This window comes from Mobula hypostoma, chromosome 25 (assembly GCF_963921235.1).
Source record: "Mobula hypostoma chromosome 25, sMobHyp1.1, whole genome shotgun sequence".
In the NCBI taxonomy this organism is placed as follows: Eukaryota; Metazoa; Chordata; class Chondrichthyes; order Myliobatiformes; family Myliobatidae; genus Mobula; species Mobula hypostoma.
The window spans coordinates 24115244-24141133 of record NC_086121.1 but is presented as its reverse complement, the minus strand read 5'-3'; the positions used below and the strand labels follow the sequence as shown (position 1 = coordinate 24141133).

At 43.9% G+C, this 25890-nt stretch overlaps 1 protein-coding gene across 1 annotated transcript in view; it reads right to left on the bottom strand.

Annotated features, from left to right (window-relative positions):
* Positions 1 to 17585: 17585 nt before the first annotated feature.
* Positions 17586 to 25890, bottom strand: part of ano11 (anoctamin 11) — a 51355-nt gene continuing 43050 nt past the window's right edge. Inside the window, exons 21-23 of the mRNA XM_063032875.1 lie at positions 24002 to 24092; positions 23471 to 23605; positions 17586 to 19245 (exon numbers count right to left, since the gene is read on the bottom strand). Of these exons, the coding sequence (XP_062888945.1) occupies positions 19219 to 19245; positions 23471 to 23605; positions 24002 to 24092 (253 nt within the window). The 3' untranslated portion in view covers positions 17586 to 19218. The remainder of the gene's footprint in view (positions 19246 to 23470; positions 23606 to 24001; positions 24093 to 25890) is intronic.

Here is a 25890-nt window from a genome sequence, read left to right as displayed (position 1 = left end):
ATAAAACTCTGGTTAGACCACACTTGGAGTATCGTGTTCAGTTTTGGTCATGTCATTATAGGACGGGCATGAAAACTTTTTCTATAAAAAAGAGTGCAGATGAGATTTACCAGGATGCTGCCTAGAGTAGAGAATATGTCTTCAGAGGTCAAGAGCTAAGGCTTATCTCTTTGCAGCAAAGGAGAGTGAGAAGAGACTTGACAGAGGTGTATAAGATTATAAGAGGCGTGGATAGAATCAACACCCAGCACCTCTTTCTTGGAGCAAAATAGCTAATACAAGAGAACATACTTTTACGGTGATTGGAGGAAAGTTTGGGGGAGATGTGGTAAGTGAATAGAATACATAGCTGGGAGAGGTGGTGAAGGCAAGTTCTTTAGCAACTTTTAAGAGACTCTTAGATAGGACATGGATGAAAATAAAATGGAGGATTACTCTATGTGGGAGGGAAGGGTTACGGGTTAGGGGAAGGCTTGGCACAACATCATGGGCTGACAGCCCTGTACCATGCTGTAGTGTTCTATGTGTAAGGGGTTTCTTCTTTTATGTTACTGCGTAGGCTAATCAAAATGGCTTCTTTGTCATGTGAACTGCTGAGAAAGTTCTCTCTCTAGCAGCTCGTTTGGGTTATAACGAGAATTGTATTCATTTGCTAACCAATTGGGATAGATGTTATTCTTCCTTGTGTGTCTGTAAGCTATTGTGATGCGCAGGCTTTGGCGCGGAAGGCGCGATGGGGACAGAGAGAGGAGACACGATGCTGTGACCCTGGGTGGCGGGGCTGACCCTGAGTGGGAGTCCGAGGCCCAGGGGCTTCGGCGAGGGGAGGAGACGAAGACAGACTCGTGTGGAGCGTCTGGTCGACCACCGTGGATGGTCCCAGGCGGCGGGTCGAGGGGGTCAGAGGGGATCGAATGGTGGAAAGAAGACTCCACTAATTGAGCTCCAACTGTTGTGCACGAAGTGGTTGAACTTTGATAAGATTGGCACCTTTTATTTTCCTTTTATATTTTATCTCTATTAATTACATAGTTCCAGTAACATGCATAAATTTTAATCATTTAATCGCATATGGTGTACTGTCTGTTATTTGGCGGGGTGGGGTACATCACACAAACTTGATTACCCAGTTTGGCAGGGCCGAAGACTGCTCCCCTCAGACGAGAACGAGTTGAGCGAGCCTGAGGCTTACCGGGGGCTACATAGATTCTATGAAATGCTTGAGAGGGTGTTGCAAAGGGCCCAGCCTCTCAGTTCTAGTGGTGGTATGACCCAAGGCCCTCAGCACAGCCTTGGCATGTGCTCCCTCGGCTTGGTATGTGTCAGCCATCGGGATTCTGTCACGGACGTCTCCTTACACTGGAAGCCTAAAAGCCTGGTTAATCACAGGCGGACGGACAACGGGATTATTACCAGTGACAGCAGAAATAAAACCCAGCAGGGCTCATTACGGGATAAGTGTGAGTGCTGAGGGTGAAAAGCTTAACGCTTGCTGTTCTTGTTTTCACTATTCTGTGGTTGTGCATTAGCATACACAAACGCAGGGTGACTCAGTCCTCGCACTCCACGTTGCCATTGGAAACCAGTGTTGTTGCCACAACAGCTGCCGGGTTCAGTAACAGCAACATGGACGCCGGAGCCAGGCGGTCATTGGCACCCAGTGCCGCCCGTCAGGTGAGACCGCTTGGCATGAGCCTCCGGTCTGGGGCAAAGCGCCCCTGGGGATTCAGCCAACACTGAAGGACCGTGGAACGAACAGATTGCTTAACTCGCTGTGCCAGAAATACCACTGACCCCGAAAAGGTTCTTGATCAAACTTGGACGTTATCACAGCTCTGACAGACTCCACCTTCACCATTTGCAGGAGTTGCCCCCGATAACGATCAGCCAAGTGGCTTTAAGCCGATGTGTTTTTCTTCCCCCCATCCTTAGCTAGCCCCATTCCATCCAGTTCACCCCTCCCCACCTCCCCCCCTCCCACACTGTCCCCAGCTCAGGATCTTCCACCTTGCGCGGTCCGCTTTGACGTCAGACGCCATTAAGCCCACCGAGTCACCAGGGGAGCTTTGGCCTGACCTGCGATACTTCCTTCCTGAGGAGGAGACACAGAACCTGTGCGGACTTGCCTGTAGCAAAGGCAGTTAAACCGACAGCTGCGCCAGACCTGACACAACACATTCCTGGCAGTTCATGCCCCTCCTGCTCCATTTTATACTGAGCTGGATCCCAAAGCCAATGCTTCTGGGACTGGCTGTCAGCAGGGACCGTGTTAAATCAAACCCTTGCATTCCATTCTATGATGTGCGTTGAAGTTGCTTCGGAGTGCCCTGGAATTACTTCTGATGTGACATGAATTTAATTAGGGCTTCCACATACGTGAAATTCTCCAGAATTACACTCGAAAGAATGGTATGCGAGCCACTCACTGACATTATTCGTCTAGGCAGCAAAGCATAACTAGCTAGCTGCTGTTTGATAATTTTACAAATTTAAATGCAACAGGCAGTAGTTCTCCCAACAACCCCCAGCACGGCACAATATTCAAAATGGGCCTCACAACGTTTCAATCCCCGGGTGCACCCTTACACTCTGCCAAACACTCAGGGGCATTGCCACAGTGCACAGACGCAGATGGGCCTCCATGTTGCACAAAAGTCACGCGGCAACCTCGAACACTACACAACGCTCGGGCAAATCCTCGCACTGTACAGGACACTCAAAATACTCGCTGGAGCACCATGCGCCTGGGGATCTTCAAGTTGCCCCGCTAGGTGACGAACTGAGAGCGAGGCCATGGGCCTACTCCGGGTTCCGGGTCTACAGGCTCAGCTCGGCTCAGAATGTCGTCACTTGCGTTTATTGTTTGCAGGATTTGTGTTTTCTTTCCCTCTTGCTCTGCGCATTGGGTGTAGGTCTTTTGTTTTAATTGGGTTCTTTTGGGCTTCTTGCTTTGTGGCTGCCTGTAAGCAGGCAAATCTCAAGGTTGTATAATTTATGCATTCTTTAATAATAAATGCACTTTGAATCCTGTTGAATTGGATAATAGTCATCTGCACCCTCACACACGGAACTACTCATATATGCATGCATGCCTGTACATACGTGTGTGTGTGTGTGTGTGTGTGTGTGTGTGTGTGTTCTGTCTTGATCAGTCACAGAATTGGGGATAACAAACTTGACTTCTCTACAGGACAGAGAGAAAGTGCAACAACAATGCTTTGTATTGAGACAGCATCTATGGATAATGTCCTGAGTGTTTCTGACGAAACTTGATACAACACTTAAGGGGACCCTGTTTCCATCCACATCCAAAAGACGTGTTGGTAGTTGATTGGTTAACTGCTTCAGTGAAGGCAAGTGGTAAAAATAACTAAATGGGAGTAGAGTGAGAATGAGTTGTAGGGGTATAGAGAAAGAAGAAAAGGCAAATTGGCAATGGGGGTGGATCTGCTGGGAGCTGCCATTGACAGGCAACCTGTTTTGGGAAGAGATCTGTTTCTGAGAAGTTTAGATAGATAGATAGACATACCTTATTGATCCTGAGGGAAACTGGGTTTCGTTACAGTTGTACCAACCAAGAATAGAGTATAAGTATACCAATATAAAACCATAAATAATTAAATAATAATATGTAAATTATACCAGATGGAAATAAGTCCTTTAGGAAGTAATTCCAGGGTTTGGAAGACTTCCGGCAAGATGGCAGTGCGACTGGTTGCAGAGGCTTCTACAGGGTCAACGAAAGATACTATTGTTCTACTTAAACGTATGTTTAATGATGACAAGATCCTGCTATACGTTAAGAACTCACAGTACCGTAGGTCTACACCATCAGCGAGTTGCTCGTTGGCGAAGGAGCTGCGCAATGTGTCGCTGCCTGAGCCAAAGGAGGCACACAGTCCAATAGTGAGCGGCCGTCGTGGTCGCCTGTCTTGTGACTGCAACACCCTTTTGGACACTTAATCGGGCACGTCGTGGATGGAGGGGGCCTGGACCTCGGTCATAGGACTAGGCCTGAAGCCACGGTGTCGCCTGCTTGCAGCCGCCCAGAGTGAGGGGACAGAGCAGTTGCACTTCACCTGGGGGGGGGGGCACGGCACGGTGTCTGGAACAGAGTCGGGGCTGCCCTCCCAGGGCTTCGCCCCGCAGAAGACCAGCTCTGTTGCGGCCGACCGCAGATTTGCTGTGGCCGACTCAGTGGGCCCAGGCCTCAAGCTGCAGGGTTGCTTGGTTTTCAGCTGCCGGAGAGGCGCCCGAGCCTTCGCGCCCTACCGGTGGGGGGTGGCGGCGACTTAAAATGGGCTGAGGGGTGTGGACTATATACATAGATATTTGTCTAGTTGTGTTTTCACTAATGTATATGTACTTGTATATGCGAGGGCTGGGCCTGTGAGCCACAGGTTCGCCTAGTGGGCATTGGGGGCCAGTTGACAGATGATATCAGTGGACGGGGGGGCGGTGGTGGGGTGGTCTGGACTATATATATAGACATATTCTGTGTCGTATTTTTACTGATATTCTATACGAGTTTGTTGATTTGTATGCATCAAGCTGCAGCGTCACGGTTGGGATGGAGAGGTGGGCGTCAGGACTCTCATTACGTGATTGTTTACTGTGTGTGACGGTTGGTACTGTGTTTTGCACTTTGACCCCGTTGTAACACTGTCTCGTTTGGCTGTATTCGTGTATGATTAAATGACAACTCAACTTGAATCGGATTGAAGAAGGAGATGGCGCCAGTGAACAGCTCGACCGAGGGCGACACCCTCCAGGCGGTTCACGAAACTACTTCTTTCGCTTCGTTTACGTCTTCATGGTTCTGCTACTGTTGGAGCCTGTGATTGACGTTTTGGTGGCGTGTTTTCGGGCCGATCGAGTGATCTGGTTCTTTGCTGTCGAGCGAAGTGTGCGGCTTCGAGACCGGGAAGCCGGGAGACGGGGCACGAGTCCATGATCAACTCCATTTCTAGCCGATCTCGCTGATTAAAGCACTGAAAAAGACTGAAATCGGTGAGGCGAGTGCAGAAAGCAAGCGGGTGCTCAGCACCACCTATCAGCCTCTCGCTCACTACCGCTGGAGAAAGATGTCTGCGCGTGACAGTCTCCCTCTCCCTCTCGAGCACTGCTCTCAAAGGACAGTCCCCGCATTCGAATAATCTCTCTCCCTCATTGCTGTCAGAGGATGGTGCCGGAGTTCTGAAATTTGAGCAAAGTTTAACCAATGTGGTTTGTGGATTGAACTCTTAGTTCCCGTTATGATGTGTTTCTGGTTTCTGGGCACTCCTTTTTACTTGTGGCTATTTTGGACAATTTTGAATCAGGGTGGCCTGCAGATAACAGACAGTGAGCTGAACAGAATATGCCTGGACTCTTTTGATTTTGTCTTTTATATTCCGTGTTTTTTGCTCGTTCTTTGTTGCCATTTGCGCAATTTGTTTTTTTTTTGGCATGGGGTGGGGTTGATGTTTCTCTTTGAATGTGTTCCATGGTCGTGGCTGTCTGTGTGGAAGATGAATTTCAGGGTTGTATACTGTATACATACTTCGATAATAAATGTACTTTGAATCCTTTGAAGTTACTAAAAATTGGTGGTAATGGCAGAGATATCAGGGATGTGCAAGGGGCCAGATATGGACGAGCAAAAATATCCTGGAAGCCAGAAAGGCTGGAAATGATTGGGAAAGTAGGGAGGGTCAAATTGGATTTGAGAATTGAAAACTGAATGGTGATGTGCTTGTGGGATTTGTTATGTGGGAGTATACTGAATTTTGGATGAGCTCAAAATTAATTTTGAGTGGATGATAGGAGACGTCTTTGAGTGTGGTAGAAAATCTATCTATGCCCAGCAATAAATTAGATTTGGAAGAGAATTTCAGTAGAAATAAGCCGAGGCTGGTCAATGCCCTGTGAGGTCTGGCCCTGCTGCTGTTTAAGCATTAAACAAGGTCATGAAATTCAATATGTCTGTGAGCAACTTTTACCTTAGAAGCAGTCCAAAGCAAATTCTGCTGCAATGCTTTTTCCCAAAAGAGCTAAATCTTCCTATGCTTCAAATATTCATCCACTTCCTTTAAATTATGCAATGGCTTCTAACTCAATCAATTTGTGAGGCAAAACATTTCATGCTCCTAGTCTCTGTGCAAGGCAATTTCTCCCTAAGTTCTGCTCTCAGTCTCTCAGTGACAACTTTAATTTGCTAACTTTTCATTACTAACTCATCTTGTGGAGAAGCTGGACCTTGCTTAATCAAAACGCAACAAAAATGTATTCTAAAACTTCTCTGTGTTCCAGTGCAAACTGTCTCAGGTAAACCAAATCTTTATCTGTTTCTCCGCTTTGACTCAATCCACAAAGCGAAGCTACCCGCAAACCATGGCTCTATTTTGTTTAAAATGAAAGGCTCCAGACAACAGAAATTTTCATCTTTGCTGTGTGCTTAATGCTCCAGATTAAACACTTTAAAGTAGCCTTCATTCCACACTCCCCCTTTCAAGGAATTGTCCACCTTTAATTTTCCTCTGTCTAAAATCGGACCCAACATTTTAAATCTCCAATCCTTGGTTTCCCTTACAAAATGCAGTAGCTCACAATCTTGTGAAGTAAATTACATCTTCTAATTCGCCAGTCTAAGCTTCCGACCAGTCCTGATAATTTTGGAGACTTTTACCATCCTCATCGCTTTTCAAAACTTTTTTTTTGTGTAGACATACCACTCGGAAACAGGCCCTGGGCCCACTGAGTTAGTTAGTTGGTTAGTGCCTGTGACACTCCCGTTGTTCAGAGCAGCAATGGAGGTCCTCCATCTCTGTCTGTCCTTGGCCATCTTCTCCATTGTTTGGTTCAGGGCCCTCATTTCTGCCTCTACGGTATGGTGCCAAGTTGCCTTTGTGTCTTTGGTCTCCTGCGTTTTCATCCCCTCCGCCCCTGTCAGGGGTCCAATGAACTGTTGGCTTGATGATGGAGTCGGTCTCTCTTCTCATCACGTGCCCAATTCACCTCCATCCTTTCCTCACGATGATTGTGGCCATGTCCTCTTGGTGACACTGAAGGAGTAGGGCGCGGCTGGAGATCTTTCCTGGCCAGGAAGTTCGGAGGATCTTCCGGAGGAGGTTCATGGTGTGGAATGACGACAGCTTGGCAAGCTCGTTCTCTGTCTTGTGCCAGCATTCTGACCTGTGCAAGTGTGTGGACAGAACCCAGCTCTGGTACAGTGTCGCCTTGGTGTGGACGCTGTATTTGGTTGATCCCCATATCTTGCTCATTGATCTGAAGATGTTTCCAGCTTTGCCAAATCTCCCATCGAGTTCACTGGTCACCAACCACACGGTTACACCAGGCCTACGTGAGCCCTGCTCCCTTTATTCTCCTCACACTCCCCTCAGACCACACAAGCCTATAACTCACCTACACACGAGGGGCAATTCACAGTGGTCAGCGAACCTGCTACGTAACTCGCCCAGTTGTACGGATGTGTGAGGGAAACTGAGCACCTGGGGAAACCGCATTGACACAGGGAGAACAGGAACACTCCACATAGTGAGCACAAGGCAAGATTGAGACCGGGTTTCTTTCCCTGTGAGGCAGTAGTTCTACTAGTAGAGGTAGAGTGACATGTAATAAACACGGTTCATTATTTCACCCTGGTTTACTCAAGTTTCACCAATGGTTATTATACCAATAGTAAAATCCATCTTTCACCTGATGTTTCTATTCTCACAGTAACAGTCCTCTGCAAAAGCCTTAGTCATAGTCATACTTTATTGATCCCGGGGGAAATTGGTTTTTGTTACAGTTGCACCATAAATAATTAAATAATAATATGTAAATTATGCCAGGAAATAAGTCCAGGACCAGCCTATTGGCTCAGGGTGTCTGACCCTCCAAGGGAGGAGTTGTAAAGTTTGATGGCCACAGGCAGGAATGACTTCCTATGACGCTCTGTGTTGCATCTCGGTGGAATGAGTCTCTGGCTGAATGTACTCCTGTGCCCAACCAGTACATTATGTAGTGGATGGGAGACATTGTCCAAGATGGCATGCAACTTGGACAGCACCCTCTTTTCAGACACCACTGTGAGAGAGTCCAGTTCCATCCCCACAACATCACTGGCCTTCCAAATGAGTTTGTTGATTCTGTTGGTGTCTGCTACCCTCAGCCTGCTGCCCCAGCACACAACAGCAAGCATGATCGCACTGGCCACCACAGACTCGTAGAACAGCTTCCATAGCGCATTTACATAGCTAAGGTGCCTAAGAGGTTTGCACAGTATTATAGCAATTTTAGGTATTGCTGTCACAAGAAAAAACAAACAAACTTTATGACAAAAACAACAGGAATTCTGCAGATGCTGGAAATTCAAGCAACATACATCAAAGTTGCTGGTGAACGCAGCAGGCCAAGCAGCATCTATAGGAAGAGGTGCAGTCGACGTTTCAGGCCGAGACCCTTCGTCAGGACTTCATGACATATGTGAGTGATGATAAACCTGATTCTGATATGGGTCTCTGTTGTGGACTGAGAGTGGGAAGGGGACAGGGAGAGGGGAATCATGGTTAGGAAAAGGGGAGTGGAAAGGGGTGGGAGCGGGAAGCACCATAGAGACACTCTGTAATGATCAGTAAACCAATTGCTTGGAATCAAATGACTTTGCCTGGTGTCTCGTGGCTGGGTGTGTCTGCACCCCCCGCCCCGGTTCTGGTTCTCTGTCACCTATCCCACACCCCTCCCGCGGTGCTCCATCCTCGCCATTCCCAACATACTTTGCTCCCGCCAGATTTACAAATTCATTCTCCACTCCATGTTGACAAATACTGTACTGTGCAAAAAGACTTGGGCACCCTACCTATATACAATACATATGCCTAAGACTTTAGAGACCCAGATCAGAATCAGGTTTATCATCACTCAATTATGTCATGAAATTTGTTTTTACTTTGCAATACATAAGATTACTCTAATTTGAATAAAGCTCATCTGGCCCAGTTCTCCAGATTCTATCTGGCAACAAATACGATTTTACTGCTACACCCACTTTTGCATTATACCCCTGAACTTTTGGTAGAAGCCGTCCAATGAGACACTTTATTGAACATTCTCTGAAAATCCACATACATAAACTCTATTAGATTTATCTGTACAGAAAAAAAGAACTTGTTAATCTGCAGTCTTCCATCTGTTTGCATACACTTGGCTTTTAAATACGTTGCTGAGTTAACACGTAGGTTTCGGTGAGACACCATCATTGCTTCAACATTTGAAACAACTACCAGGCCAGTGATATCATTTGCAAGGAGAGTGTTTGAGATGCAAAGGAGAAAATATCTCGTAAGTGAAGTGTTCACCCTCTTTTGTTATATTAACAGAAGGTGGGCGGGACCTTTGAGCAACATTCACATTCATAGTATCGAAGGCAGTTACCCAGAGTGAGAAAAAGACTCTGATGAACCATTTAAAAGTAGAGCGATCTTTTTCATTCCACTAGAGTAGATTTTTTCCCGAGGCCAGCAAACAACGCGACCAAGGACGACATCCCTCAGACAGTCCACAAAACTACTTCATTCACTTTTTTTCTTTCAAGTGAGGTTCTGCCACTGTTGAAGCCTGTGATCTGCCTTTTGGTGGTGGGTTTTCAGGCCGATTGTGCGATCTGGTGCTTTGCTGTCTCCGAGGGGTTCGATGTTTATCTTTGAATGGTTTTCATGGCTTCCTTTGTTTCAAGTCAAGTCAAGTCACTTTTTATTGTCATTTCAACCATAACTGCTGGTAGAGAACATTGTAAAAATGAGACAACGTTCTCCAGGACCATGGTGCTACATGAAACAATACAAAAACTACATTGAACTACGTAAAAAAAAAACACAAAAACTACACTAGACTACAGACCTAGCCAGGACTGCATAACGTGCACAAAACAGTGCAGGCACTATTGAGGAGTCTGATGGCTTGGGGGAAGAAACTGTTACATAGTCTGGTCGTGAGAGCCTGAATACTTCGGTGCCTTTTTCCAGATGGCAGGAGGGAGAACAGTTTATATGAGGGGTGCGTGGGGTCCTTCATAATGCTGTTTGCTTTGCGGATGCAGCGTGTGGTGTAAATGTCTGTGATGGCGGGAAGAGAGACCCCGATAATCTTCTCAGCTGACCTCACTATCCGCTGCAGGGTCTTGCGATCTGAGATGGTACAATTTCCGAATCAGGCCTTGATGCAGCTGCTCAGGATGCTCTCAATACAACCTCTGTAGAATGTGGTGAGGACGCCGGTGGGGGGGGGGGGGCGGTGGGAGATGGACTTTTCTCAGCCTTCGCAGAAAGTAGAGACGCTGCTGGGCTTTCTTTGCTATGGAGCTGGTGTTGAGGGACCAGGTGAGATTCTCCGCCAGGTGGACACCAAGAAATTTGGTGCTTTTAATGATCTCTACGGAGGAGTCATCGATGTTCAGTGGAGGGTGGTCGCTCCGTGTCCTCCTGAAGTCAACAACCATCTCTTTTGTTTTGTTCACAGTCAGAGACAGGTTGTTGGCTCTGCACCAGTCCGTCAGCCGCTGCACCTCCTCTCTGTATGCTGACTCATCGTTCTTGCTGACGAGACCCACCACGGTCATGTCATTGGCGAATTTGATGATGTGGTTCGAGCTGTGTGTTGCAGCACAGTCGTGGGTCAGCAGAGTGAACAGCAGTGGACTGAGCACACAGCCCTGGGGGGGCCCCCGTGCTCAGTGTGATGGTGTTGGAGATGCTGCTTCCAGTCCGGGCTGACTGAGGTCTCCCAGTCAGGAAGACTAGGATCCAGTTGTTCAGGCCCAGTAGGCTCAGCTTTCCAATCAGTTTCTGAGGAATGATTGTGTTGGATGCTGAACTGAAGCCTATGAACAGCATTCGAACGTACGTGTCTTTTTTGTCCAGGTGGGTTAGGGCCATGGCTGTCTGTGAGAAGAGGAATCTCAGGGTTGCATACATACTTTGGCAATAAATGTACTGGGAACATACTGTGAATGTTTGAATCTCAGATACGCCTTTAGCCTTCATGCCTTTGGGGCTGCATGGTAGCATAGTGGTTAGCATAGCAGGCTCAGGAAGAGCTTCTTCCCTGAGGCTGTGACCCTGCTGAACCTCTCATCACAGCGTTAAGCAGTATTGCACCCATATTGTACTCTCTCAGTACTTTTATATTTGTGTGCTGTAGCACTTTTTTTACTCACAGTTATTTTGTAAATAATACCATTCTTTGCATTTCTGGTCAGATGCTAACCGCATTTCATTGGCTTTGTATCTGTACTCAGCACAATGACAATAAAGTTGAATCTAATCTAATAATGGTTTACGGTACAGGAGATCCGGTTCAATTGTCTGTAAGGACTTAGTATATTGGCCCTGTAACCCATGTGGCTTTCCTCACAGTTCAAAGGCATACTGGTTGGTTTAATTAGGTTTAGTCTAGGGTTAAATCAGGAGTTGCTGGACAGAGGAGCTTGAAGAGCTGGAAGGGCCTGTTCTGCACTATATCTCAATAAATAAAATGAAAAACTCAAGTTACATTAGTTACATAACATTTCTCTTGAACTGAGTGCAGTTGATGTAGTTGACTGAGGGTAGACAAGAGAGTGCACCTCCTCCTCTCCAGTCTAAAATCTGCACTTGAAGACTCTGTAGGTGTTTGTCTAGCAAAGCTCCCAGGTGAAGGATATCATCCAAATATATGACAGCCATGTGCCCTGTTGTAATCCTCTGTGCTTATCTGAAAGACAGTAGGTGCAGACAAAAGTCTGAAGGATCATTGGTTACATGTGAACAAGCCCTCGTCTGAGTTGACTAAGAACAAAGTTTCAGACTGGTTCTCCAACACTACCTGTTGATATTTAGAGATGGAGCAGGGCAACAGGGCCTCCCAGCCCAAGGAAGCCATGCTGCCCTTTTTCACCCAGGATACCTGGTCACGGGAATACAAACTCTTTACAGGCAGCAGTGGGAGGTGAACCCAGGCCACCAGTGCTGCAAAGTGTTACACTAAACGCTGATGTCCATGACTCAATTGGTGGACTGCTTCCCTACAGACAAAACTGGAAATCGGATGGAAGTGAAGCAACTGGAGAAAACACAGGAGATGACACAGAGAGTGGGCAGCCCCCAGATAGACATCACCCAAGGACAGGATCAAACCCAGCTGGGCCACATTTGGGACAACGGTGACATCATGCACTTCAGCAGCCGGAATACCCGTTGTAGCACTATGAACAAAGAACACTGTACACGGTATGTACCCCATGGAATTTCTTCCCGGAGGTTGTGGCTTGAGATTGCTGCCCAGTTTTCCATGTTTTGTCTTTTGTGCCCATCCCCAATGACTTGAAAACCGATCAAAGTAAGATATTGCCACTTCCTCTGTCAAGGTATAGACATTAATACTTATTGGCATTAAAGAAATTTCTTTTGCAATGACTTCTGAACAGATAGCTTGTTCCATTACTGATACCTGCCCTCTCAGATAAATCAAGTGAAAACAACCTCTCTTCAAATACAGAAGATTAATAACAAAAATCATAAAGGGGCAGAAAATCCTTGTGTGTATCATAACTCTCATTGTACAACTTGGTTCACTACTTATATAGCATCTCATTTTTCTCTGTGAATAAAGCCAGATTATGTTACCTTGCTCTTTGTTGGACTTCATTCTAGTATAGAGGTTAACAGTACATAACGCATAATTCTGTAATTCTAAATCATCAATGCATTATCCATTGGATGGACCAGAAACCGCCTCTCTACTATTGAAGGACCCACTAATGATTGCAAGATTGCTTCAGTATTACATTTAACAAAAATGAACCAAAAAGAGAAAGGTAATTAAACTTTTTTGTCTATTCATTTCTTTATTGATTGATTGATTGAGAAATAGTGTGAATAGGCCCTTTCATCCCTTGAGCTGTGCCGTGAGGCAACCTTCAATCTACTGCTATCCTAATCACTGGTTCAGTTTATAATGACCAATTAACCCACTAACTGGGAGGTCTTTGGACTGTGGGAGGAAACTGGAGCACCGGGAGGAAACCCACGTAGTCACGGGGAGAACGTACAAACTCCTTACAGACAGTGGTGGGAATTGAACACGGGTCACTGGTGCTGTAAAGCTTTGTGCTAACCACTACACTACCTGGGCTTAAGTCCCGCCACTGTCTGCAAGGAGTTTGCACATTCTCCCCGTGATCGTATGGGTTTCTTCCCACAGTCCACTACACTACCCTGGCACCCTCGGATCAGTCTGATATTCTACAAAGTATTTGTGGTAAGAAAGCAAAAGTCAAACTTCATTCTCAGAAAGTATTTACATTTTACCCAATATGTTAAACGTAAATATTATTTAGTTGATTTCCAAGTATCGTGTTTCATGGAGGAGGGGAATTACTAAATAAAACTAAAGTATGCTCTTCATTCCAAGGTGCCTGAGTGTTAGAAGTTATAATATCCTTGTTAGTTCCGATTATTGATTCAGCAATCCTTTCTCCAAATACTGGGTTTGACAAGGAGATTTTGAAGATTAGACTTACTGCTGAAAATAGGATAAACCAAATAACATCTATAACTAATGAGAAAAATATTTTTTTTAAACTTGCATCAAAACATAAACAGAAGCATAGCTCTAAGTGATAGTTCTAAAACTAAATGAACCAATTGATAATTTCAACAGTGTAAGGTATATGAAAAAGGTGCAGATTTTTTTTGCTATGATCCAGTTATTCATTGACAACTTAATAAACCAATCTGGCTTTAAGCAAAAAAACAAGGTTCTACTATAAAGTTTTTCTGTAGGGTTTGAAGGTGATGAGAATCGTGAGGCAGTACGGGACAAAGACAAGCAAGCACAATGTCTTTTTCCCTGGGGCGGTGGGGGGGAGGCTAAAAACAAGACAGCGTACATAGGTTTAAGCTCAGAAGTGAGAGATTTAATAGAGACATCAGGGGCAGCTTCTTCATGCAAAGCATACTGAGTGTTTGGAATGAGCTGCCAGTAATAGGATGGAGGCAGTTACATCAGCAACATTCAAACGCTGCCTGGATAAATACACGGATAGGAGAGGTTTAGAGGCCTTAGGCTAAACATGGACAGGCAGATAGTATGGATGGGATGGGCTGAGTGGCCTGTTTCCTTTGGTGAAGAGGTAACTCAAAGGGATCACGCAAATCGTTTTCCTGATGCACCTGGGCACATGGGCAGCCTCAAAGCTGTGGGGAGTGCTTTTTTGATTCGTGTCGTCCATCTATAGTGGTTCAATTCAAGACCACAGACAAGGAAAGAGAAAACCTTTTCATTCAAAGAAGTTATTATTCACAAGAGCAAATAAATGAAGAAGCCCAAAATATTTGGAATAAAGAGGACAAAAAATGTTTTTTAAAAAGTTATTGTGCAATATTCACACTGCTGCATAACAATCAAAAGAGGGAGAATTATGGAATAAACTGGACTGCCTGGTGATAGGGAATATTGAAGAAACAGCAATCCTTAAAAGGCTTGAAGAGCCTAGAAATGCAAAGCAAATAGACACAGAACAAAATTATAGTGCAAACCGGTTTATTCAACCAAAATAAAATATTCAGACCATTCTGCATCGGCAGCGTTAAGACATTTAGGAATCAAATATACGGTAAATACAAAACAATAGCAGTAAGTGCTTTACGCTTAGCTGTGATTCATAGAATGGAAGTCTAAGAACAGAAGGCACCAGCAATAGTCATTATGTTAAGGAGACAAAAGATCTTCGTGACTCTTTCTCAGGACAAGTACGGAAAATTTTATTTCTGCACGAGCTGAGAGGCTGCAAATGGAACTAATTGTCTTATTAAAGGATGCACAGATTTGCAACAGTACAGTAGCCTGCTCAAGATTGATGCTGAAGATAGTATGCGTTAATAATTCTTTGTTTCATCCGAAGATCTAAAGGTCAGATTGGGAAGGGGAAGGAGAGGAACGTGAGTAATGGAGCCACAAAACCAGGAATATTTATGAGGAAAGCAATCTATTTTTGGTTTTATCAGCGTAGAACAGACCGTGAAGTCTCATCTGTCCACACCTCCCACCTTGCACAAAACGGGAGGTACTTGTGAATTCTTGACTTACACCGAGGTTTATCGGAATCACAGTATTTGATATAATTTTCACATCCAGTAGAATCTGCTAAAGTGCAAAGATACTGTTTTCTCTGTTTTGCTGACAGCACCTTTCATTGTCCCATTTAATGAGCTGCCATCATAAGGGTGGCTTGGCAGTGCAGTAGTAAGTGAGGCTGTCTCACTGCTCCAGTGATTCCTTTTGATCCTGGACCCTAGGTGCTGTCTGCTTGGAGTTTGTGTTCTCTCTCCAATGCTTCAGTTTCCTCCCAAATCCCAAAGACATGCCGGCATGTAAACTGGTCAGAGTGGATTACCGCTTAGCGTAGTGGCCAGATAATCAAAGGCAGCTATTAGAAAAAGTAAGTCGCAGGGCTAAATGGAAATAAGTGGGAGAATAGAACTGAGAGCTGATGTGGAGAGAAGTCTCCTCTGTTGTTTTAGGAAATATTTCTCTGTCTAGCTGAATTACCAATTCCTATCTCTTAATAAGATTGTAAATTTAAACTGCTCCCTAGGACTAAGCACCCTGGGTCATCAGACCCTTTATGCGCAATACCAAGGGACCACTACATCTCCAAAGCTTCTTCCTTTGAGATAAGATCATCAACCAAAATCCCACTGCTTCAACTGGGTGTAATAGATCTCACTGCACTGTTTGAAGTGCAAACTATTCTCCCAATATCCCAGGTCAAAACGTTTTATTCAACCACATCACCAAAACAATACAAGCAGTCCTTCTGGTGGTCTACTTTATGCAAATTAGCCACTGTATTTGCTTACATGAGAATAGTGATTGCACTTCAATAGTGTTTAATTCATTGTAAAGTGCATCGGACTACCTGAAGAGGCAAGGTGTTACTTAAAATTCGTAACAGCACCACAGCAATAATTTACAGTTACATAGCACTTTTAAAGCTGCAGAATTGTTTACAGGCGCAAACACGAGGAATTCTGCAGATGCTGGAAATTCGAGCAACACATATCAAAGTTGCTGGTGAACGCAGCAGGCCAGGCAGCATCTCTGGGAAGAGGTACAGTCCACGTTTCAAGCCGAGACCCTTCGTCAGGACTAACTGAAAGAAGAGCTAGTAAGAGATTTGAAAGTTGGAGGGGGAGGAGGAGATCCGAAATGATAGGAGAAGACAGGAAGGGGAGGGATGGAGCCAAGAGCTGGACAGGTGATTGGCAAAAGGGATATGAGAGGATCATGGGACGGGAGGCCCAGGGAGAAGGAAAAGGGGGAGGGGGGAAAAACCCCAGAGGATGGGCAAGGCGTATAGTGAGAGGGACAGGGGGAGAAAAAGGAGAGAGAGAGAAAGAATGTGTGTAAATAAATAACGGATGGGGTACGAGGGGGAGGTGGGACATTAGCAGAAGTTTGACAAGTCAATGTTAATTGCCAATCACCTGTCCAGCTCTTAGCTCCATCCCTCCCCCTCCTGTCTTCTCCTATCAATTTGGACCTCCCCCTCCCCCTCCCACTTTCAAATCTCATACTAGCTCTTCATTCAGTTAGTCCTGACGAAGGGTCTCGGCCTGAAACGGTGACTGTACCTCTTCCTAGAGATGCTACACTTGAGAAACCATAACCTAAATGCAATGGACTGAGAGCTGAGAATGTAAACTTCATTTGATTCCAGTATGCAAACTAAAGGCCATGTCCTTATGCATCATAAGTTTCTTTGACTGTCTGATGAGAGGGAGTTTATATCGCTGGGCCTAGGTCGCTGAAGGAAAGCTGCCGATGGTAAAGAAAATTGGAAAGGAACAAATTATTAGAAAACTCAAGCTAAACATCAGACTCAGGAACATGTTAGAGAAACATGCTCTTCGTCAGCAGGTGATGGGAAAATGTGATGTCATCGTTGGTTTTGGGGCAGTCTCTTCAGTGTACAGAAATTTAGAAGACTTTTGTACAGAGGTTTAAATGTAAATATTTCCCTATAAGGTGATCACGTGCACAGAGCTATGTGTGGTGCATGTCAAAATAACTTTTAATTTTGCGTTAGAGTAGGAGATAGCTCAGTGTTACCTGATTTCAACACAATGAATGTACAGAAAGAGAAATCCATATCAGGAGGAAGATTTATAACTCAGTTAGAAAAAAGAGGAAGGTTTAGAGAAGTACTGTCTGCAGACAAACTAGCGGGATAGAAGAAAGATTGCAGTGGCTCGAGGGAAGAGGTGAGGGAGAAAGATATCAAGCTCTACAAGTGTGTTTAGGATTACACATCATTACTAGCTGTAAGAATTTCCACAAAATATGCAGAATGAGCTAGGATCAGATTACCCACATCATGCAGGATTACTGGGACCACATTCTTTGTGGGAGAAGTCCGCGATACTGTATTCACCAAATGGGCAAAGTAGCGGTGAAACATGCTTGAATAGTTTGATGCTCTTTCTGTTGCCATGTGAAGGACACGGTGGTGTTGCATTGTCTGAGTTACAGACACCAGGCCAGCAAGTGTAATCACAGTTTTCTGCTGGAAGTTCCAAAAGCAGCTCAAGGAACTGGCAGTGCTTGCTCTTACAACTGCACAGAGTAAGGAACATTAATGAACCTTTTATAACAGGCTGGAGGAGAAGATGGCGGCGCGCCTGCGCGTGCGCAGCCCTCCGGTGAAAAATGATATCGTATCTGTTAAATAGGGGCTGTGGACAATTCTGATTTGATGGAGAATGGACGTGAAAGCACAGAGGAACACCTGGAGAAATTTCTGAAATGCCCGTTCGCTGCTGTCGTTAGTGTGGTCGGGAATCTTTCAGAGGGTAGGCCTCAAAATCCCCGGCCTTGCCTGCTTTTGGCGACCGAGAAGGAGGTCGGATCGTTCGGATAGAGATGCCTCTCAGTACTCGGTGTCGGACAGCTGATCAGAGCTCGAGGTTTTCGGATGACTCAGAGTCGGATTGTGGTCGGGCATGGCAGGGAGAGTTTTTCTTCCTTTTTCCGTCTGCGTGAGATGTGGGACATTTGAGAAACCTTGAACTTTACTGTGCTCATGGACTTCTTCATCAAGTTATGGTATTGTTACACTGTTTGTAACTATATGTTATAATTATGTGATTTTGTCAGTTTTTTCAGTCTTGGTCTGTCCTGTGTTTTGTGATATCACACCGGAGGAAATAATGTATCATTTCTTAATGCATGCATTACTAAATGACAATAAAAGAGGACTACATGTCTTCATAATCCTAATCCTAACTACATCAGTGCATTCAAAGGCAAATCATTTAGAAGAGGGAATTAAGGAGTGGGAGTGAAAGGATTTTTTTAAATGAAGGGTTTTAATTGTTGTTAAGGAACTTCGTGTTTCTAATTGGTTGTAAAACATAACCCAGTCATTCACTTTACTGGTAGTGTTGACATGGATCTCAAACATAACAGACGAATTGCTTGAGTCCATCCCAAACCAAACCAGCCTGAGCCTACTTCAACTCTAGCCAAACCTTGCAAAAAAACTGATTCCTTGTGCGATATTTGTTTATATTCCTTTCGGATTATTTGTCATCCACTTTGATTAATGCGGATGTGTTAATCCCTTGGTAAGGATTGTGTAGCTTCAGGTGGGGTTTTGAGGATCCCAATCAATGGCCAGATCGTTTCCGGTGCTAAATCGTTGTCGTGGCCCAAGACATTGAGGATTATGAAAATGTTAAAAACCTGGGATGACACCATTCCTTTGGGAGGCAGTCAGGCCAGTCTGAATTATCCCCGATTCCCCACTAACATAAAGAGAAGACAAGACCTGCAAAAGATCAGCACAGTAGAGTGGAAAGACAGGGTTAGCGAAAGGGAAATCACAAAACACAATCCTTAATGGTGAAAGTGGCGGGGGCAAAGGCAGGGGACAGCAGATGGCCAAGGCTGACCCTTCTATCCATTGATATGGAAGTGCTTCACAGCCATGCAAAGCTGGCTGGCTGGGATAGAACATGCCACATCTGCAGCAAACACCAAACCAAAAGCACTGACATCTCAGCAAATCAACATCATCATCCTGTAACTTCATCTTCACGCCTCCCACCATGTGGAGACTCCGGCTGGCTGTGTAATTGGGCATTTAGCCAGTAAGCTCCTTCTTCCTGAATCAAGGCCAAGCTGCCATTTACAGGCTTAGGGTACTGCAGGATATACCATTTCCTGTGGAGATATAATCAGGGAAATTAGAGACATAAATGCATGAGCACATATTAATTTATCCATTTAATGTGACTATTGCCAATACAAACTTTTTTCATTGCCCTTTAAGCAGAAATACATCCACTTTCTCCTCACTGGATTTTCATTGTTGTAAAAGTATACCATTCCTCTAACTCGTGCAACTTAACACTGCACCTCCCTTTGTTCATTTTTTCCTTCAATAGACAAACCAAAGATCAACGTCAACCAGTCACAGGCTGCTCTGCTGATTATCTTGTCTTACTATCTAATGCTTAGAAACTTGTTACTAGACCACAGGTCAGTCGCTGTTGTCCTGACATTAAAGCCATCAATGGAGTTGGGAAATGCTTCACTAATTGGTGACCACAGCAGTCAAGAAACCTGCAATCCCTTGACGTAAGGGAATCCTTTGCTTTTCCACACTTCCCTGAAGTTACTACAGTTCACTCCAGGGGCAGGCCAGAATTTAATATAGAAAAGTAATGTTTCATTATAACTTTAACTGCAGGAAACAAACATTTACAGCTCTTTTTGCAACATGCTGCAATCAGTATAATTGAGGACAAGAACAACAGTTTGCCATTTATATAGTGTCTTTAATGTTAGAGAATATCTTAAAGAAGCTTAGAGGAAACAAAAGAGATGTTCAAAGGAATGACTGAACCTTAGGGAAAGAGTTGTTTGAAAGAGGAGATGGAAGGGTTTAGAAATGTATGGTAGCCAAACACAGATATCAATGCATAGCGTCTGTCTAACACACACTCTCAAGATTACATACAGATAAAAACTCCACGCCCACACATAGACTCAATATAGATGCAAAACGCAAAACAAACTGTGCTGGTTCATTAAGAAATCCATCGGATAAATTCTGAGTGGCTCACTTCTAGGAGAGGCAGAAAATTCTAAAAAGAAAGGCAGCAATTTGTTCAGCATTTCAGTCCTCTGGTTTTACAGCTAATTTGGTTCAGCTAGCTCGTGCTTTCCTCCTCCTGGCTTATCCTGGAGCTCTGCGATGGCACCAATCTCTCTCAGACTGAATCTGATCCTCTCTAAGCAACCCCACCAGAGTCTCAGCCTCCTACTCCTTGGAATGAGTGAGGCAATAGCAAGGTCAAAATAATAAATAAAAGCTTCCTGCCAGATCCCTGCTTGAGGTCAGTCAAACTATTCTGTAAGACCCCAATTGAGAACAGGTCGGAACTCTACTTTCGCAAACTAATTGACAATTTTGACATCATTACGCCCCAAAACTACTCTGAGATCACTAGTAACATCAGTCATCAGTGTACAAGGAAGAAAACGTGAAAGCACTTGTAGAAATATTAACTATTGATTTGGGGTTTTCAAGTCTTCAGGATTACCTGAAATCTTGCTTATTTTCTTTAATCACCTGCCAGTTATCAAATCAAATCCCAGGTTAGTTCCAGGACCCCTTAACCAATTCCTTTAGCCAATAGAAAGAGTATGAAGCAAACTGTGGACTCATACCAAAGCTTTTAAAATGCTGCATCAACTGTACTGACAGATGGCCATATAGTTACTCATTCAATTATCAGCAGGTTGACTTTGGAGATGAGGGGATTAGCCTGTGAGGAGAGATTGAGTTGCTGGGAATATACTTGGTAGAATTCAGATTGAGAGGGAGTCTTTTAGAAACTTATAAACTTATGAAAGGGATTGATAAAATAGAGGCAGGAAAGTTGTTTCCACCGGCAAGTGTGACTGAACTAGGGTACAATATAATAAATTTAGTTTGAACTTTGAATTAGCATCAAGATTCAGGGGAATAGATTTAGGACAGAGATGAGGAGAAATTGCTTTTCCCAGAGAGCAGTGCATCTGTGGAATTCTCTGCCTAAGGAAATAGTAGAGGTTACCTCATTAAATATATTTAAGAAACAGTGAGATCGATTTTTGCATAGCAGGGGAATTAAGGGTTATTGGGAAAAATCAGGTCAGTAGAGCTGAGACCATGGCCAGAACATGATCTTATTAATAGCAGAGCAGGCTTCATAGGCCAGGTGGCCTATTCCAGCTCTATTTATTTGCTTCTGGCATTCTCTCCCCACCCACTTCCTTTTCAGTCCTGAAGAAAGGTTTCAGGCCAAAACATCGATTATTTATTCATTTCCATAGACACTGCCTGACCTGCTGAGTTCCTCCAGCATTTTGAGTGTGTTTCTCCTATTTCTTATGTTCTTATGTGACTAAGTTCTGTTTCAATAAACTTTAAAATAAAAGATCCATTCAAAGTGCTTCTTATTAACCTTTAGATAAAACTAATATAGGGAGATTCTTAACAACTTCAAATAGTCTTGACCTCAAAATCTGTTATAATTTTGCACTTGTTTACCTGCAATGAACTTTCTCTGTAGCTGTTACACTGTATTCTGCGTTGTTATTTGTTTAACCTTGTTCTCTCTCAATACACTGTATAAAGAATTGGTCTGTATGAACAGTGTATAAGACACATTTTTCACTGTATCTCAGTGCATTTGACAATAATAAACAAATTTCAATATGATTGTTATTCATAAACAGGCTACAGCAGCATATATTGTTCTCAAATGCTCTGAGGAGATGCCAGTGAGCGATCTTCTTTAACCTTGCATGCTGTTCCAGGATTTGAATCCATCTGCCATGGGGAAATGGAGATATATTTCCATTCAGGGTTGTGTGTGACTTAAAGTGTGGTGATCTCCCAAGTGGCAGAGGCCCTTGCCCTTCTTGGTGGTAGAGGCAACGGAGTTGAGGATGCTGTCACAGTTGTCTGGGTGAGTATCTGCAGTCCATTGTCTGAGGCTCTGCAGTGCGGCAGTGCTGGACGGAACAAACATTTAGGTTTATTGGATGAGTCACCAATGAAGAGGTTTGTGCTGGATGCCATCAAGTTCCTGAGTGTTGTTGGAGCTGGATCCAATTTGGGCAATTGGAGAGAAACCCGTCATAACTCAGACCTGTGCCTTGTAGATGGTGGAATGCTCTGTGCATCGGAACTGAGTCAAATGCTACAGGAACGATCTGCTGGAGGAACTCAGTGGGTCGAGGAGGATCTGTGGGGAAGGGAATTGTCAACGTTTTGGGTCAAAAAGCTGTATCAGGACTACATCAAGACCATTCCTTTGCGCCCACAAATGCTACTTGACCTGCTGAACTCCTCCAGCAGGCTGTTGCTCCAGATTCCAGCAGCTACAGTCTCTCATGTCTCCAGTGGTGTGGAAAAAACAGCTTCTGCACTGCTCTTGTCAGAATTAGATCTGATTAGATTATGAGGACACTCAGTCCTCGTTTATTGTCATTTAGAAATGCATAAATGCATTAAGAAATGATACGATGTTCCTCCAGAGTGATATCACACAAAAATAGGACAAACCAAAGACTAACACTGACAGAACTACATAATTATAACATATAGTTACAGCAGTGCAAAACAATACCATAATTTGATAAAGAACAGACCATGGGCATGGTTAAAAAAAGTCTCAAGTCCCAATCGACTCCAATAGTCCCCGGATAGCAGGCGGCAAAAAGGGAGAAACTCCCCTGCCATAAACCTCCAGACACTGACAACTGACAACTGCTGATGCATTGGAAGCAGCCAACCACAGGCGACTGAGTCCGTCTGAAAACTTCGAGCCTCCAACCAGCCCCTCCGATACAGCCTCCCGAGCGCCATCCTCTGCCAAGCGCCTTCAACCTCGTCCCGGCCGCTGAAACACGCAAAGCTGAGGCCTACTCCTCCGGAGATTCCAGACCACACAGTACCAGCGGCAGCGAAGCGGGCATTTCAGAAATTTCTCCAGATGTTCCTCTGCGCTCTCACGTCTGTCTCCATCAAACCAGAATTGTGCACGGTCCCCTACTTAACAAATACAGATATCATTCCGGAGCGGCCGCGCACACTGCGTCGACTTGATGCCAATAGCAGGAAAACACACCGACTGAGGCACTGAATTCTTGCTTACTTACTGTGGGAACCAGTATCACACCATCTTGTACACCATGGGCACTTACTCCAATGAACAAGCCACAGAATTCATTCCTTCATCTTACAGATTACATTACTGTGAATCACGAGTGATTTATTGAGCTTAATTATAATCACTTAATCGAAGTAAACATGCTAATCATGTTGTTTGCTACCTTGGACTGATACATCACTGCACTGTCATTAACCTGGAGAAATTGCACGTTAACTCACCGACAGAAAAACATCCTGGTTATCTGCCAACGCCTGCTTGGCGAGGTACCGTTCCCGTTTTATTTTCACCTCCAGCGACTCCGGGATGTCCCGCACCATCCAGTCAATTAGACGGAGAATGAAAAAGACGACATGCTGCAGAACCAAAACACAGCAATTCAGTGACAAAACCACACCAGTCCTGCAATAGGAACAATAGCTTTCAGCAGAGCTAGCGGATCATGACATCAGAGAAATATACAGTGTGTAGGATTATCTGCACAATACCCACAAGCAGTGTGCAATCCCAAGAGTGTAAAACGAGGAGTGGATTACAAGGATGTGATAAATGCCCAGAGGATGTTCAAATATATTTTTATAAATGAGCTTTAAGAGAGGTTTGCCATTGACGTCTGAGCTGTAAGTTGAATACTTTCAGACCACTGTGTAACTACACCGAGGCTAAGATTTAAGAGCAACCCAATTATCCAAAAAAAACGAGAAAAGATTACAGCACTGAACACGGGGAAATGCTTCGTTTCATGGAGTTACCTCAAAAGCAATGATGAATCCAAGTTGAACAGCCAGCAGCTTCCAATAGAACAAAGTTAGATTCCCATCTGGATCACGGAATGCTTTATACCTGTCATTACATGTAAGAATCACATAAAAATTGCAACACAGCAACAAACTGTTTGGTCCAAACAACCTATGATGGTGTTTAAGCACTGTATATGGAGAGGACTGTTAACTCCACACACCCAGTTCTTTTCTTGATCCTGACATATTCTCCATTAGTCATTTGTCTGACCTCTTTTTGACTGTCAACATATTTGTTTGTTGCAATCACTAAATCTACTGATGCATTCCAAGACCTCACAATCCTATGTAAAAAAATCTCCAGCTCTCTGTTGTCCTAAGACTCTTGGTTTCAGATGAATATCTAAGTCCCAATTGCTCCAGAACCCTCAATCATTGGAACATATTTGTTTCTATTTGCCTTAAGACTCGAAATGCCTCCACAAAATCATCAATAATCACAGCTCTTTTAATTAAATCTGGCTCTGTTTGTACTTTCTCCACCCTAGTGAAACTTGGCTGTTGTCTCTTCATTTTCTTAGTAATCCTTCCTTTTATTGATCCCAAATTGCACACACAGCTAAAGTAATGATAGTCCTAAGATTCATGATTGTATTTGATTTACATTTAATACTTCTTGGCACTATGTCGGTGATCCATATACTTTTTTTTTACTGTCTTCTCCACTTGAGTTCCTGTCAAGCAATCATTTATTATGGAACTTAAGCATTCTCAGTATGGACATGCTTCAATAAAACTCTTAAAGAAAGAAATGTACAGGCCTAGTTCAGTGCAAGAGGCCATTTTATGTTCTAATGTTGCAAGGTGCAAGAAATGCTAGTTATACTCCTGCAATGTGAACTCCAAATCGTCACCCAATAACCCACTTGAAGGAGAGAGTGCAAACTAATCATCCACAGACAGAGTTACAGAGTAACATACAGTTGGGTTTCCATTCACCTGTAGCCCTCACTTAGCTAGAAACTATAGCTCACCTTTACTCGCTGTACTACATTTCTAATGGGAGCTCCTCCACTAAACGTGCGTGTCGTATCTAGATGACTGAAATCTAAGGTAGGTTATTGCAAATAATTAAATGTCAACCTCATAATTTAATTCATGTCTCTTGCTGCAAGGCTTGCTTCTTGTTTTACTGTGAGTTGCAAATGACAGACATAGGTTGCAGATTACTACTCCAGCTATTGAAGAAATCTGAAGTTCATAATGCAATAAATAAGATGAAGAAAGGCAGCAGGTCCTGATGATTTAGTAATAGCACAAATTATCGCCCTTGAAGATTATGGAATTGAAAAACTTACTGATTTAATCAATGACATTTATGAGACTGGAATAATAAGAAGAGATGAAAAAAATCAGCATTTATCACTCTTCCTGAGAAACCTGGAGCAATAAAATGTGAATTACATAGGACCATAAGTTTAACGAGCCATATCACTAAGATACCTCTAGAAATTTTGATGACAAGATCTAAAAGTAAGATAAAAGCTGAAATAGGTAAAGAACAATGTGGTTTTGTGAAAGACAAAGGTACAAGACACGCGATATTGATGATAAGGATACTACCAGAACGAGTTATTCAAGTGCAAAAAGATTTGTTTGTTTTATCGACTACACAAGAGCATTTGATAAAGTGAAGCATAATAAGTTATTTGAAATATTACAGGAAACTTTAGATCTAGATTCAAAAAACTTCCAGCTAATCAGAAATCTGTATTGGGAACAAACTGCCTCTGTAAGAATAGATGGAGAAGTGAGTCAGTTTACGAAAATCAAGAGAGGCGTGAGACAAGGGTGTGTTTTCGCCCTGATTTGTTTAATGTGTACTGTCTGTCTGTCTGTCT